Source organism: Diadema antillarum, unplaced genomic scaffold (genome assembly GCF_040938485.1).
Source record: "Diadema antillarum isolate AM-2024a unplaced genomic scaffold, OU_Dant_1.0 seq00000981_RagTag, whole genome shotgun sequence".
Classification (NCBI taxonomy): Eukaryota; Metazoa; Echinodermata; class Echinoidea; order Diadematoida; family Diadematidae; genus Diadema; species Diadema antillarum.
In genome coordinates this window covers 299692-316482 of record NW_027271821.1, presented here as the reverse complement: position 1 = coordinate 316482, position 16791 = coordinate 299692, and the positions used below count along the sequence as shown (strand labels likewise).

The following is a 16791-nucleotide window of genomic DNA, read 5'->3' as shown; positions in this document are numbered from 1 at the left end:
ATTATCAAAGAAACTTGTTCTCACATTTACTGAATCCATATATTCATTTGGATTGTTTCCCCCTTTTAAAAAATGTTTAGAAAATGAAATTTTATTCTGTGATTCAGGTATAGAAAAATCAAAGAAGAGCAACAAAAAATGTATCTATCCTTTGGATTTCACCTTAACTAATGATTCTACATGTTACTACAGGAAGCCCAATATAAACTAAGAATATTGCAAAGCCAATATTAGCTTGGGCAACCACGGCTAGTGAAACATACTGTTTGGCCAGTTTAAATATGAATGGGCAATTGCCCAAGGGTTCATGTTGGGCAAGTGGGAGAAATGTCTGAAGTCTCTATTCTCCCTCAGAAAGGCAACATTTCAATCGTGATATTTTATCATCTAAAGCTCAATTTCTGCCACATTTCATAATTACAGAGTGAGCCTGAATATGGCTGGAATCCACAGAAAATTCTGCATACTGTATAACCATATACAGTATTTAGCGAGTCTAAAGTTTTGGAAAGCGGGGCTTCCTGATAATTCCTTGAGTGGTTAAATTCGCAGTCATGCAGTACAGTAAACAAATGGAGAAATGTTCGCGTGTATTTCACCATCATGTCGAGATTAATATAGTTAATATCTTCGTGGGTGGTACATTCCCAAATACATGTAGCACCAACTCGAATCATTCGAGAAAGTGAAAATCCCAAGAAATATAATGTCGTATACAGTATACAGATAGCAAACAAGAACCTTCTCTTTCTGGTATTAAATCTTTGTCATTTGAAAAATATATCTCACAAGATAAGGCATTTGTTACATTTGCACTTCAGTTTGACAAGAATTGGTTATAAAGAATTAATCTGGCAGAATTGCTGCCCGAGATTATAACTCAAAAAATCACTTAACTTCGAGAGCCACGGCAGGATACGGCTCAGAGCTTGGCTAAATCTCAGAAAACTTTGAAGTCAATGCCCTTCTGTGGTGTGATCCTCATTACCTCACCATGCTTGGAGTCATCCTCTACCAGTTGTGTAAAGCCTTCAGCAACCATGGATACTCTAAACAATAATAATAATAATAATAAGAAGAATAACAACAATAACAATAATAAAAATAATAATAATAATAATAATAACAATAATAATAACAATAACAACGACAATAATATTAACAATAATAACAACAACAACAATAGAATACTTGCAGGGTAATTACATAAGCAGTTACCAGAACCACTGCTTAGGCAGGTGGTGAGGTATTTTGTCTACGCATGAAAAGGCAAGCAAGACCGAAATTACGGGAATGCAGAAATATTTGCAGAATATATCAGCAAAGTTTGAAGAAAATCTGACAATATTCGTTCGAAAGTTATGAATTTCTAAAGTTTTGGTGCAGCCATTGCTTGATGAGAAGACGGCAACACTTTATGATGCAGCATGATATGGAAAATGGTATGCTAATATTGCTGCATTCACTCAATCCACACTTAAAATTTGGGTTTCATTCCCTTTACTGGTCGGATTCCCTTTTTCTCACAGTACATTTCTTATCCATGTCTTATCTTGTAAATGAAGTGCCACACTGAGAGGGATACAGCTATATTACCCATATTTGGTCTATTAATCTGAAGGACATATGATTTTGTTTCTTTTTAGTAAATTGAAAATCATTTCATACCTGCAACTTTTGTTTCCTTTCATGATAAAGTCTGGTTGACTCAAAACTGGGATATGCATGCACACTCTGCATATGAATGTTGCATCTTGGCAAAATTATCAACCAAATGTATGATAATGTAAAAATATATTTGCAGTCGACTTTTTTTAAGGCATTTACTCAAGATAATGAGTGAAGTGTCAGGAAAGCACTTTGCTACTACTGTTATGGTTACCGTACATGTAAGTTTTAGACAAAACTGTGCAAACATACAAGATTTGTATTTTTGTGTGTGTGTGTTGTTGTTTCTCCTTTTGCTTTGTGTTGTAAGTTTTCACTCTTCCATTTTTGTTTTGTTTTGTTTTTTGACAGGGGTCTTTTGTTTGCCTTTAAATTCCTGTTAAAGGTATCAAAAGTAATTTCTAGCCTACTACAGCACAATATGACACTTCTATAAATATTTTTGCAGGTACAGATACTCTTTGGAATAGTTTCATCTCTTCACTCTCCCCCCCCCCAAAAAAAAAAAAACAACAACAAAAACAAAAACCGAACAAACGAAAAACCCATAAAAATTGAAAAAGTATATACTTCTGAAAAGGTAGATATATCCCCTTTTATGTAAATGCTTGTGAAAGCAAATGTTACAAAGTCTTTGTGAGGTATAAGAGGTATGAATGATAGTCTTGATGGGCTAGTGGCACAAAAGAGATTGACATTTTTTCTGTCTCTGTGAAGTTTCTGTCACTGTCAATCGTTTAAGATGAACTCCCAAGAAAGCAAGGACGGACAGGTAGCAAAGCGCCCATATACAGAGTCTCTCGCATTTTCCCTCAGAATTAACATGTTATCAAGGTGAAGATTGGTATCAATATGATGTGTAAGTAAGTACTCACGGCACCGTTTGCAGCGTCTTTCCGTATATGGCTTCCGCAATGGGGTTGCCATCTACGAGGTCCCTCATAACCTGTAAAATGGCTGTCTCGCTGAGGCTCGGACACATGGCGTTCAGACGGACATTACCGTGGTTGAACACACTGTCAGCCATCTAAGTTGGGGGAAATGCCAACACTGAGATATTATGATCATCCTAATTCTCACCTTGGGCATCACCATCATCATCCTTACCATCACCATCACCATCACTATCACCTCCATCATTACATCCATCATCACATCCATCATCATCATCATCATCATCATCATTTCCATCATCATCATCATCATCATCATTTCCATCATCATCATCATTTCCATCACCATCATCACCTTCACTAACACCTCCATCATTACAACCACCATCACCACCATTTTCATCATCATCACCACCATCACCATCATCACCATCAACATCAATGTATAATCATCACATACTTTATGTACTCTTGAAACCGATATAATTTCCTTGATATCGTTTGTCATCAAGGGCTAATTTCACTAGGGGATGTCAAATTGTACTTTACACAAATACTACCAGTTGAGATGACAATATGAAAATTACTCACAGCTGATCGGATGCTGATTATCCATTGGCATAATAGTGACAATTACAGTAAAAACTACTGTAAAAGTGGAAATTTTTGTGCATTTCGTGCAACCAGTAACTAGCGCAAAAATAAAAGCACGCGAATATTTTTGCATGCCACATATTCTAGCAGTTAATGTCCTGATTCCGCAGAATTAAAAACATGCGAAATCCATCTTACCTGGCTGAGCGCGAAAAATTACTCGCGCGAAAATATCCACTTTTACAGTAAATGTTCTTCATTATGGAGTTCTTGATTCTGATCTGTGCTCTAAACTTAATGAACACAATTTGATTTGTTACTATTCAGCGTTGTCATCAAATATTAATCATGAAAAGTTTGTTAAAGGAGACAAAACTAAACGTTTGCCACCAACTTTCTAGTCTAAATAAGCATAAGGAATGATTATCCACTTAACTGCCTTTAAGATGTTAGCAGAAATGGATGAGTAACATTCCATGAGATTTTAGTGTACCTATGCTCTAAACTAACCATTAAAGCCAAAACATTGTTTTTGTATGCCAGCAGAACTGTCGATGTATTGCTCTGAAATGTACACATAAGCATAAGAAATGTGTGAAATAATGTAATTACACAATTTCAGTTGGGAAACAATGAAAATTAAAAATATTAGCAAACAAGGATCGCCAGAAGTCCACAATCTCAGAGCTTACCCCATTGTGGTTGCTACATAATTTTTCATAATTGATTAGCGGTAATTAACAGATCAGATCACAGCATTATCCATCGATCTTCAATGCTAGAGTGAGTCACATGCAGCCGGGAAATACGATTGCAAGGGCACAATTAATCACTGTGTTACATTCTACCTTCCCACAATGCTGAATGTGGGGTTAATGGTGAGGGCTTTTCTGCACTAAAAGTTGTGTATTATGATCAAAATTAATCCACACTTTCTGATCTCAAAACACTCCAAAACAACTCATTAACCTGGCAAATCGCATCCAACGGGTAAGCTTCCTAGTAGACCTTTTCAGTGTATTGGAAGCAAATGCCAAATGATGAAAGATGAATTTTTAGCCCCTCCAAGAATCATTTTTAGGCTTTAACAGTAAATAACTTGAATACCATAGAGTATCTGTCTCTTCAACCAAGGCCCTTAAAATTTTGCAGGTAGGAGCTAATAACTGAAACAAAATGGCTGCAGTATGGAACACTCAATAATAATTGATCTGTACTCACCGCAAAGCTCCTTGTAAACCCAAGAACGCCGTGCTTAGCAGCAGTATAAGCTGGAGCGAACGGCATTGCCAATAAACCTTGGGAGGTGACAATACAAACATCAAAATCTTCATTATTATTAAATTTGATCAAACTGTAGAATGTAGTGGAAGTCAGCACTTGTTGCAACAAAGTTGACATTATTTATTACACTTATGTTCTTCACCATTACAAAGAACTCTGGAGATTATTACTCATTTACTCATTATAGCAAATTTCCCACAAGAACAAAAAATGAAAAATAAATGAATAAATAAATTGATAATGTAACATATTATGTCACTACCAGGTACAATATTCTAAGAGTACAGGACCCTGTTTCATGAAGCTGTTCATAAAGTTACAAACAACTTAAGAACGACTGGTGATCAGTTCTGATGTGCTATACTTATCAGAATTTCCATAATTGAGCATAAGAACTGATCACCTGTTATTCTTAAGTTGTTCGTAAGTTTACGAACAGCTTTATGAAACACCCACAGGTACACATACACTGTAGAAGCTCTGAGCATAGAGATGAAAAATTATTCATCTACACATTATCAAGACAGTATGTGGATTGAGTGAATGGAATAATATCAGTAGAACACATCAGTGAAAGCTTGAGGAAAATTGGAAAATCCATTCAAAGTTACAAATGTTATTAATTTTTTTGTGCAGTCACAGCTGGATGAGGAGACTACTACAGTGTATGATGTCACATGAATAGAACAATTTCAGGAGAGGAAAATATAAAGAGAAATCCACAAATTTCATTTTTTGAAAAAAGTACACATTCCCCTGACTTGTTACTATTGAATGCTATGGGTAATATTATTCCCACTGCCTTCTAAAAGAGGCAAGTCAAGTGCTTTTTTTATTATGTGATAAAAGTGAAAATATGGCGAACTGTCTTTTTAATTTCCACGTACCGTTCTACACCTGTGACATCATAAGCTGTGGTGGTCTTGTCATCCAGCAGTGGCAGCATTTAAACTCATAATTCATAATTTCTGAATAGATAGTACAATTTTTCTCAAACTCTCACTGATGTGTTCTACTAATATTGCAGCATTCTCTCAATCCTTATGTATATGAAGGTGAACTTGTCCTTTAATGGCAAGTCTGAACTACCAAGTGAGAGGACAACTAACCAGCAATGGATGCAATGTTGATGACCACCCCTCCTCTGCCTCCATTCTCTTTGTCCATGTACTGACGAGCCAGATATGTCCCCCTCATCACTGCTACCTGCATGGGGTGGTGGCAGAACATTTTAAAATATAATAAGATATATTGCATATCATTATTGTACCTTATTACATTGATAATATGTTATCCAGCATCATAAAATCTACAAAGACTGTTGCACTGGTAAGCATTCTAGTAGGCCTGATGATACATAATCTGGGTCAACTTGGTTACTTTGTTTTTGTTTTTGTTGTTGTTGTTGTTAGTTTTTTTTTGTTTTTGTGTTTTTTACACCTCTCAAAGAGGAATGAGACCCATATATAAACTAGAAATGTCGCTACGGCGACTGGTATGCCTCCGCCATGATGCATGGTTCTCCTAATAGGTCTATAGTACAATGTCTTGACAATGTGTGATGACAGTTTCACACAATTGGCAAAATATTAAAATGACAGGTTTGCCACAAATGTGCTGAATGTTCACTTTCCTAGAACTATAGGTTCAATTGGATGAATGATTAAAACGTCAGAGTGCAGGTATTTTGGGAACTGACGATTTTTACTTGACTTTTGACCCTTTTATAAGTTTATGCATTGAGTAATTTTCAAGGTATTGAGAAAAAGTATAATTTCAGTATCAAATGGTAGAATAGTATTATCTAAACCTGGCCTTTGACCTTTGACCTCACAGTTCCAAAGAGAATCACTGTTAGGTAGAACATGCATAAATATGTAAGTTTCATGATGATACCTTGAGTTACTTTCGAGATATGGAGGAAAAAGTGCAATTTAGCACTTTCACTTGACCTTTTGATCTTTGACCTTTTGGCAAGAAACTTCCCACAGAATATATATAGGGTAATACATGCATACATCAAGTTAAAAAAAAATCCTTCAGGCATTGCATAAATATAAGGAAAGTAGTGATATTTTGAGGAGTTGACCTTGACCTTTGACCCCCTGACCTTTGACCCATGACCCCCAACTTCCCTAGATAATCACTGCCCATCGGTACATGCATATCTATACTAAGTTCCATGAAGATACTTTGAACCATTTGCGAGATATGGAGAAAAACATGAAATTTCAACCTTTTTTTCACAAAATAACCTGTGACCTTTGACCTTTGACCCGTGACCCTAAAATCCAAACAAAGTATTATCCCCCCAGGATATACCCTCATACCAAGTTTGATGTAAACCCACCATACGGTTCTTGAGATATCGACAAAAACAAAACGGGACGGACGTACGGACGTATGTACGGACGGACGGACGGACGACCCGAAAATATAATGCCTCCAGCCACTTCGTTGGCGGAGGCATAAAAAACATTTTTGTGGACTGAGTGAATACGGAAATATCTGTGAAGTTTGAGGAAAATTGGACATTCTGTTCAAAAGTTATAAATTCTTAAAGTTTTGGTACTGCCATTGCTGGATAAGATACAATTCATGATGTTACAGTACAACAGTATAAAGGAATTATGAAGAGAATTAAAATCAAATTCATTTTGTACTGAAAATTACACATTCCTCCCAGTTATTACTGACATATGTAAAGAGTAATATTATTGCCCCTGCATTTTGAAAGATGTAAGTCATGTACTCTTTCAGTGAATTAGAAAAATGAAAGTATGTTGACTTTGGCATGACATAAATAGGACATAAATGGATGTTTTTAGTTTAACATCTTTGACTTTAAACTTTGGACCAACATAATACTCGAGTACCACACACACTTACAAGATCAACCTCCACTGTTTTCTCCCAGTTGTCTTCATCTCCAATGCCAGCATTATTGCAGACAATGTCAAGGCCTTTGTAGTGCTCCAGAGTCTTGGCAAAGGCATCTTTAAAATGAATAGTGGATCACAGCATGGATTCATGATCATCTTCTTTATACAGGCAGTAGATTGAAAGCAGCTGCACAGAGGTTGGTTTCACACTATACTGAGTAATCACTGATCTTTTAGTGGTAAAAGACAAATCTTTATTCTGCCTACCAAGCTTTATGTCATCTTGGATAGATTTACACACTGGCAGTATCCATTCATATCTCATCCTGTTTTGGCTTGCATGACTGCAGGCTATATGAAGTCATTGACTTACCAGTACTGGGACTCAACCTTTTGATTGCCTCAGCTTAACCATGCCATTGCACCACAAATCTGACAGAGTTGCATGTCAGATAACTCGCTGCAGAGCTTGAGCAATGCTATCATAGGTGCTCAGAACTATGTATAGTGATGAACAAGGGTTGCATGAATAATTGGTGACAGTTCTGACAAAATTCTAAGGGTATCCTATTCACGATACTGATGAGTAATTATAATGATTACAGTATTGTCTTGATCCGACACGCCCTGCCCTCAATGAGACCATTGTCTTTCACTCTTGTAATATAATCCAAGCTCAGGTAAATACATTAAGGCACCGCCCCCCCCCCCCCCCCCACACACACAGGGTGCCAGCCAGCAAATATTATGTAAATGTGAGGCCAATCTTGAACATTATAGTTTTTTTTTAATCAGTTTAGTTTGTAAGCTTGTCTTTGTTTTTGTTTGCTTTTTGGTTTTTTTTTTTGTTTTATTTGCTTTTTTTTCTGTATTTTCTTAAAATCCTTGACACATTTAGTTTATTCATAAAAGCCCAGCAAGACTTTATGCCTTCCCATACGGTGAGCAAACAATTTCATTTTGTTTTATTAATGAAGTTTAGCCAAGGCATATCAGAAGCTCAAGGGAGGAAGATTTTACATGTGCACCTCCCAAGTGGAGAGCAAGCACAGACCTGGGTATGTCATCCCGATCTCCCTGAAAAACGAAAAAGTCCACAATGTGATCTCTTGCTTAACCCTTATCACAAACAAATACTACACAATAAAGAAAACATACAAAACCAAAAGCAGACTGAAAAATTCTACATAAAGTATCCTTTGACACTCACATGTAAACACAAGAAATGTGAGGGCAATATTCAATTAGCCCCAGAGGCTAGAACTTCTATCAAAAGTGCCACCCTCAAGTACCAGTATCTAATTTTGGTAATTCAAATGTCTACTACTGTAAAATTGGATATTTTCGCGCTACTAATATTTCGCGCTCGGCCCGGTAAGAAGAGTTTCACATGCTTTTAATTCCGTGGGATGAAGACAGTAAGAATAGGAACATATGGCATGCAGAAATATTTGCATGCTTTTATTTTCGCGCCAGTTCCTTGTTACGCGAAATGCGCAAAAATTTCAACACCGCGAAAATTTCCACTTTTACAGTATTCATCACAATGCTTCTAAGGCTATGTGTCTTTACTTTCTAGCTGTTCCTTGTTGGAGACATCGCAGTGGAGGAAGATGGCCTTGTCTCTTCCATACTTCTCGTTCAGTTCATCCTGTGTGGCTTTGCCTAGGTCAACGTTGAAGTCAACGATGCTAACACCCTGGATAAAGTAAGAATGTGAATGAATATTCTGAAATACTTCACACTTGGCTTTGGTTGGGTAAGTTTAATGATGAAGGATAAGAAAGGACAGTTAAAGTCTTTTTTCCCCATATTTCTTTGTTACATTAAAGGTAGGGGATACCTTTTACAGACCTCCCAAAATGCAGCAAAACATTAAATATGAACCTCAGGGAACTTGTTTAGGCCTCTGCTGAGAAATTTGGAAGTCAACAGTTATCTACAATTAGAATAATGCACAAAACTCAACTACTCAGTAGTTCTGTGTGTCAGCCACACTTAAGCCTTTTTGTTGCAGTCTTCTGTATTTTATATCTATAAGCACAAATCTAAAAGTATAAGATCTGATATAATAACATATAGAGTGTGTGGCAAGAATGTATATAGAAATGTTTGTAAGTTTTGATGAACTTTCTTCACAAAATATACATGATGGACACACATGCAGTGCATGGGTCTGCAAAGGTAGCCTAGTAATGTACTGGAATTTACGGTGAGCCCCGAAAAAAATTCAATTCAAAATCTAACGGTCAAAAAACTGTACTAAATGTTACCTTCCACTTTCAATACTTTATGGGAGTTTCTTAAATGATACTCTCTTCAACATACCACTGTATTTATACAACTCTTCATTTAAGGCATGCAAATGGGATTCCCTGCCTTTAACACTTCACATATCTGAGCTATGATTTTGACTTTGACAAAAAAAAAATCTTTTGACAAAAGATCTACTTAAATACTTAAAGGGGAAATCCAGTCCAAATATAAGTTAGTCTGACAAGAAAGAGTAAAATATTACGAGTTCAACGGTATAGATTTGATCAAAATTGGATGAAAAATAAGTTATGACATTTTGAAGTTTCGCTATTTTGGGGGTAAACAGTTCTTGAGCAGTCAATATGAATATGCAAATGGCAAAGTGAGCATGTCATCCCCTCACAACTTACCATATAATTTGTACATAAAATTTTGAAATTTCCAGATTTTCAATCAAATGCAATTATGACCGAGGCTAAAATCCTCATATATCTAACTGATTACTACTCTCAAGTTATTCAACCAGGAATAACTTCATGTTTCAGACTTAAATGACAGAAACATTGAATTTTCATCATTTTTGTGTGTGTGTGTGTGTGTGTGTGCATGATCAATGGTAAATTGTGAGGGTATGACATGGTTAGCTCACTCATTTGCATAATCATACCCCACTGTACAAGAACTGTTTTGGAGAAATTATCAAAACTTCACAATTTCATAACTTCCTTATTTTTTATCCGATTTCAGTCAAATATTTACCGTTGAACTGGTAAAATTATACTTTTTTTTTATCAGACTACACATGTAACTTATACATGTATTTGGACTGGATTTCCTCTGTAAATCAATCAATCGTTACACATACAAAGGAAAAAAAAAACTTTAGTGTGCACTTGGAAATGTGTACATTTCTTTTTGTTTTTTATCCTCTTCAATCAAGACAATCTTGAACATGGTGTGGACCTATACTTCACAATGTAGCAAGTGATCACACTTTCAGCACTCAGAACGAACAATAGAGTCAGTTTTCTAAGGTGAAAAGCTTACAATGATAATGCTGATAAAGCTGAATTACTACAAATAATATCTTTCAAGTTGAGAAACATTTAACAAATATGATGTTTGACAACATAATTTTCAGTTTGTCAGAATCCACAAAATATTCAAGATGTTTTAACTACATATGATCGCTCTCTTTTCTTCCTTTTGTATTCTTTTTGTTTGAACAAACAGGCATAAGTAACATTATATATTAAAATATAAGAAACTGCACATACCCTTGCATTCCGCTTTAACAGCTCTTCCGAGAAAGCTCTCCCAAAGCCATGGGCGGCTCCAGTGATGAGTGCTACAGCACCCTGAATCTTCATCTTTCAGGGGAGTCAGAGGGTTGAACCTGTCAAGTTGATAAATGCCAAGACTGCTGAACTGCATGACAAAATATAAGTAGAGTGGTAACTATACACAGCCCAGTCGGTTTATAGTGACCTCGTCTACAGCCACTATGTCTATTTTCCAATTGGTCTACTGGCATATCGTCTATTACCGATTCGTCTAATACCCATTTGGTCTACAACTTGTTTTGTCCAGTACCCATATTGTCTAATAGTCACTTTGCCCACTACCCGTACTGTCTAATACCCAACTCGTCTAAGGAGCATTTCGTCTACAAAACAATTGATCTAATAGCCAAATCGTCTACACTCACAATGTCTATTTGCCATGTCGTCTAATATCTATTTTGTCTACTACTAGTTAGTCTACTCCCACCTCGTCTACAAGTCATTTAGTCTACATTCACTTTGTCTAGTTATCATATCGTCCAACCCTTAGTTTGTCCATACCCAATATGGTCTATACCCATCTGGTCTACTCCCAACTGGTCTACTCCCAAGTGGTCTACTCCCAACTGGTCTACTACCAACTGGTCTACTCCCAATTGGTCTACTCCCAATTGGTCTACTCCCAATTGGTCTACTCCCAATTGGTCTACTCCCAACTTGTCTACTCCCAATTGGTCTATACTCGTCTATACCCAATTGGTGTACTCCCAACTGATATAGTTTTACTCTCAACAATTTACCCAAACTGATCATTTCCATCTGGTCATGCTAATAATGAATATACCACTTTGTCTAGTGTCCAGTCCGTCTCACTGTCATGAACTATTCCTATTAAACCCTGCCCTTGATTAGCACAAAAATCAATATTAGACTATTCTAGTTGTTAATTATTCCGCACATGCTGAATATAAAGACATACTAATCACTGGTGAGACATGACTATCCAGTCTACATTCTGGCCGTAAAATAACTAAATAATGATAAACTAGCTCAGTTACAATCCTCCATCACAAACGATTCGCCCCACATACCTCACGTGTGTTACCGTCTGAATAGGGATTTTACGAACCGGCGAATACGAACATTTGCCGGTTCGTAATGTCACAAATTGCAGCATTTGGACATTTTGAAAATTCGTCATTACCAAAAATACGTGTTTTCGTGAATTTTGCGATTTTATATTTTGGGGATAGGTAGAGTTTGGTATGGACATTCAAAAAATGGAAAAAAGTGAATTTTGAAAAATCGACCCAAATTCGAACATTCGCCGGTTCGTAATGCGACCGACGAGTTGTATATAGTGAAACTTACGTTACCATATTTTAGATCAAGATTTAATTTCTTTCCATCATCGCAAATCATATTTTTGTGTATATGTTTCAACCTTTTTTGTGCATTTAACCGTTTACATACATCAGTACGTGGCAGACAGAATAAAGAATACTGATAATGTACTTCTAATGTGCTGCTTTTCATTTTTACCATACTTATGATTGTGTATCAAAGTTGAATGGATGGAGTGTTGAAGTTTGGACATATAAATGCTGCATGATTGCTTCTGATATAAATTACACATCCACCACAAATATAACACAGCAAGTTTTTCACACTGTAACATTATCTTTTTTCCTAAAAAATTGTCATAATTAGAACATAAAAATTTAAACCAAATGGGGCACCAAGAGTGTTCAACCTATTTCACTGGGAAAAAAGAAACTGGATGAAGTAGACTTAAATAACAAAAAAAAAAAAAACTATAACTAGTAGTAGACCAGTTGGGAGTAGACTAGTTGGCAGTAGACGAGTTGGCAGTAGACGAGTTGGCAGTAGATGAGTTGGCAGTAGACGAGTTGGGTGTAGACCAGTTGGGTGTAGACTATTTGGGAGTAGACGAGTTGGGAGTAGACCAATTGGGTGTAGACCAGTTGGGAGTAGACCAATTGGGAGTAGACCAGTTGGCAGTACACTGACTGGTTATTAGACTAATTGACTATTAGACAATGAGTTGTAGACCAATTGGCTATTAGACAAAATGAGCTGTAGACTATTTTATTCATAGACCTTATGATTAAGAGACGAAATGGTCAATAGACATAATGGGTGTTAGACAAAATGTGACTTAGACAAATTGGACATTAGATAAAATGGCTAGTAGACGAAATGACAATTAGACTAATTGGCATATAGACAAAATGGTTGGTAGACGAGTTGGTAGTAGACGAAGTGAGTTTAGACGAGATGGCATTAGACTAGGTGGACAGTGGACAGGGTGGTTGTGGAGGACGAGGTGCCAATTTACCGCCCAGTCGCTGTATAAACAGCGACAGAGCCGTACTGGAACGGCCCACAACACAAAGAGAGCTCAGCGATCGCTTTACGATTGCTTTGAGTTTTGATACTTGACATCATTTTTGTCACCTCAAACTCATTAAATGTAATCTTCATTAATGACACTACATAGCTATGTTATCGATACTGACATACACATTTCACAACTTATCGAAAATAAAGATTATATACAGCATGTGCGAACAGTACATCTGATAATCGGGAGTTCACGCGATCGGACCATGCGTGCTGCTACCAAAGAGCGCACGCACTCAGTAGATCGCTGCACTTCCAGCCACGCACGCGCACGCATAATTTGCATTTGCTGAGTGGTCAACGCGCCATTTTGAATTCTGCAACGATGAACCCCGACGGTCGGGGATTGCGCTAGAAAGGATGGACTTATCGTGAGGGCTCTCTATGGACTTATGTACCTTCTGTAATATAAGCATGCACTTTACGTGAGTAACGTGCAAATGTCTATAAGTAATGGCTAAATTGCTATAAGTTTTTTAGTTGTGTTGTGGTTCCCCACTTTGATAGTGAGGCCCCGTCTGTCTGACGCTATATAGCGTCAGACAGACGGGGCCTCACTATCAAAGCATATTATATAATATGCTTCGTTTCGCACAGCGTCTGGTCGGGCTAGTAGTAGAGTGGGTGAAAATTGGAAACTCTACGCAAAGAGATAAGTACCCGATGGTAACACAGGTAATCATTAACACAGGCGATCATTTATTACACAGGCAGCCATTCTTCCCGAGGACCGTGTGTACATAGAACTCTCTACTGCTAGCAGATGTAAACAGAGAGAGTCTCCATCGGTAGGAACTTTTCATTGAATATTGACAAAATGCCGTGGATAAACCTAAACCTAGGTAGAATCAGCCTGTCAGATTTTTACTTGCACCTTAGACCTAAATAAATAGGACACTCAGCATGCAGCATGCTCAGTACTTCACTTCTTTAAGTGACAAGCACACCCCCTTTCTGCAATAATCTTCAGGGGGTTCAGGAGTGAAGAAGGAGAAGAAGAAGAGAAGATGGATATAAAATACATGATAGATAGCATTTATGAACAAACTCTTGGTCCCACTGGCACGCACTGGAATATGATTTCATTGTCTATTTTAACTGATGTTGCCCACATAACAATACCTGGTAACAAGCAACATGCATACACAGAGACAGATTTATTAGCCCGTCTTGATTCCCTACGCTATAGACTCTAGCTACTATGGTCTATAGCCTATTACACGGGTTTTGACAACTAACGGCAAAATAAACAGATGGGACTTAACAATGGCACAAACACTTCTTGCTCCGTCCGTCACACGTTGTCTTTTTGTGTCATTGAAAACAATAAGGAAAAAGTTCAATAACAATTTCCAGAATCAAAATACGTGGATACAACTCAGTCTAACGTATCGAATGTACATAAACGACCCAAACAAGCACGAAGAGTAGGACGACAAACGGTGGTTTATAGTGACCTCGTCTACAACCACTATGTCTATTTTCCAATTGGTCTACTGGCATATCGGCTATTACCGATTCGTCTAATACCCATTTGGTCTACAACTCGTTTTGTCCAGTACCCATATTGTCTAATAGTCACTTTGCCCACTACCCGTACTGTCTAATACCCAACTCGTCTAAGGAGCATTTCGTCTACAAAACAATTGATCTAATAGCCAAATCGTCTACACTCACAATGTCTATTTGCCATGTCGTCTAATATCTATTTTGTCTACTACTAGTTAGTCTACTCCCACCTCGTCTACAAGTCATTTAGTCTACATTCACTTTGTCTAGTTATCATATCGTCCAACCCTTAGTTTGTCCATACCCAATATGGTCTATACCCATCTGGTCTACTCCCAACTCGTCTACTCCCAATTGGTCTACTCCCAACTGGTCTACTCCCAATTGGTCTACTCCCAATTGGTCTACTCCCAATTGGTCTACTCCCAACTTGTCTACTCCCAATTGGTCTATACTCGTCTATACCCAATTGGTGTACTAGCCCAACTGATATAGTTTTACTCTCAACAATTTACCCAAACTGATCATTTCCATCTGGTCATGCTAATACTGAACATACCACTTTGTCTAGTGTCCAGTCTGTCTCACTGTCATGAACTATTCCTATTAAACCCTGCCCTTGATTAGCACAAAAATCAATATTAGACGATTCTAGTTGTTAATTATTCCGCACATGCTGAATATAAAAACATACTAATCAATGGTGAGACATGACTATCCAGTCTACATTCTGGCCGTAAAATAACTAAATAATGATAAACTAGCTCAGTTACAATCCTCCATCACAAACGAATTGTCAGTCATACGAAACAGAATTACATTTCGACCGACCACCCCAGTCCACCCGTACCTCCGTGCGCATGCATGCAGCGATCTTGGCGGGATCCGAATGAGGAATTATCGAATACGAGTGTAATTTGATTTTCATTGCGTTTGGTACACTAGTTAAATTACACATCCACCACAAAAATAACACAGCAAGTTTTTCACACTGTAACATTATCTTTTTTTCCTAAAAAATTGTCATAATTAGAACATAAAAATTTAAACCAAATGGGGCACCAAGATTGTTCAACCTATTTCACTGGGAAAAAAGAAACTGGATGAAGTAGACTTAAATAAAAAAAAAAAAAAAAACTATAACTAGTAGTAGACCAGTTGGGAGTAGACTAGTTGGCAGTAGACGAGTTGGCAGTAGACGAGTTGGCAGTAGACAAGTTGGCAGTAGATGAGTTGGCAGTAGACGAGTTGGGTTTAGACCAGTTGGGTGTAGACTAGTTGGGAGTAGACGAGTTGGGAGTAGACCACTTGGGTGTAGACGAGTTGGGAGTAGACCAATTGGGAGTAGACCAATTGGGTGTAGACCAGTTGGGATTAGACCAATTGGGAGTAGACCAGTTGGCAGTAGACCAGTTGGGAGTAGACTGACTGGTTATTAGACTAATTGACTATTAGACAATGAGTTGTAGACCAATTGGCTATTAGACAAAATGAGCTGTAGACTATTTTATTCATAGACCTTATGATTAATAGACGAAATGGTCAATAAACATAATGGGTGTTAGACGAAATGTGACTTAGACAAATTGGACATTAGATAAAATGGCTAGTAAACGAAATGACAATTAGACTAATTGGCATATAGACAAAATGGTTGGTAGACGAGTTGGTAGTAGACGAAGTGAGTTTAGACGAGAAGGCATTAGACTAGGTGGACAGTGGACAGGGTGGTTGTAGACGAGGTGCCAATTTACCCGACAAACCTTTCCAAATGTAACTTTGAAGCGCAGCTCTCCCTCAGTGCCAACAACTTCCCAGGGCAGTCTGGTTTAATCCTACAGGATCCCGATTTTGCTATACTAGAGTGAGCAGGGCGGTACGCGTATTTTTTATTTACACGCAAGCCTGTGGCTTTTGGCAATCAAATTCAATAAAACCGCTCGTAAAACGTCTATGCTTACTCCGCTCGGGTTGTGTGCACAGATATTCTTGTCCATG

General features: G+C 37.5%; 1 protein-coding gene across 1 annotated transcript; it reads right to left on the bottom strand.

Moving 5' to 3' along the window:
* Positions 1–827: 827 nt before the first annotated feature.
* Positions 828–10947, bottom strand: LOC139742155 (15-hydroxyprostaglandin dehydrogenase [NAD(+)]-like). The gene is made up of 7 exons (XM_071652724.1): positions 10855–10947; positions 8894–9020; positions 7329–7435; positions 5549–5645; positions 4377–4453; positions 2544–2695; positions 828–1049 (listed from the first exon to the last, which is right to left on the bottom strand). Exons 1-7 carry the CDS (start codon positions 10945–10947, stop codon positions 941–943), a joined length of 762 nt encoding a protein of 253 aa, XP_071508825.1. The 3' UTR covers positions 828–940.
* Positions 10948–16791: the final 5844 nt, after the last annotated feature.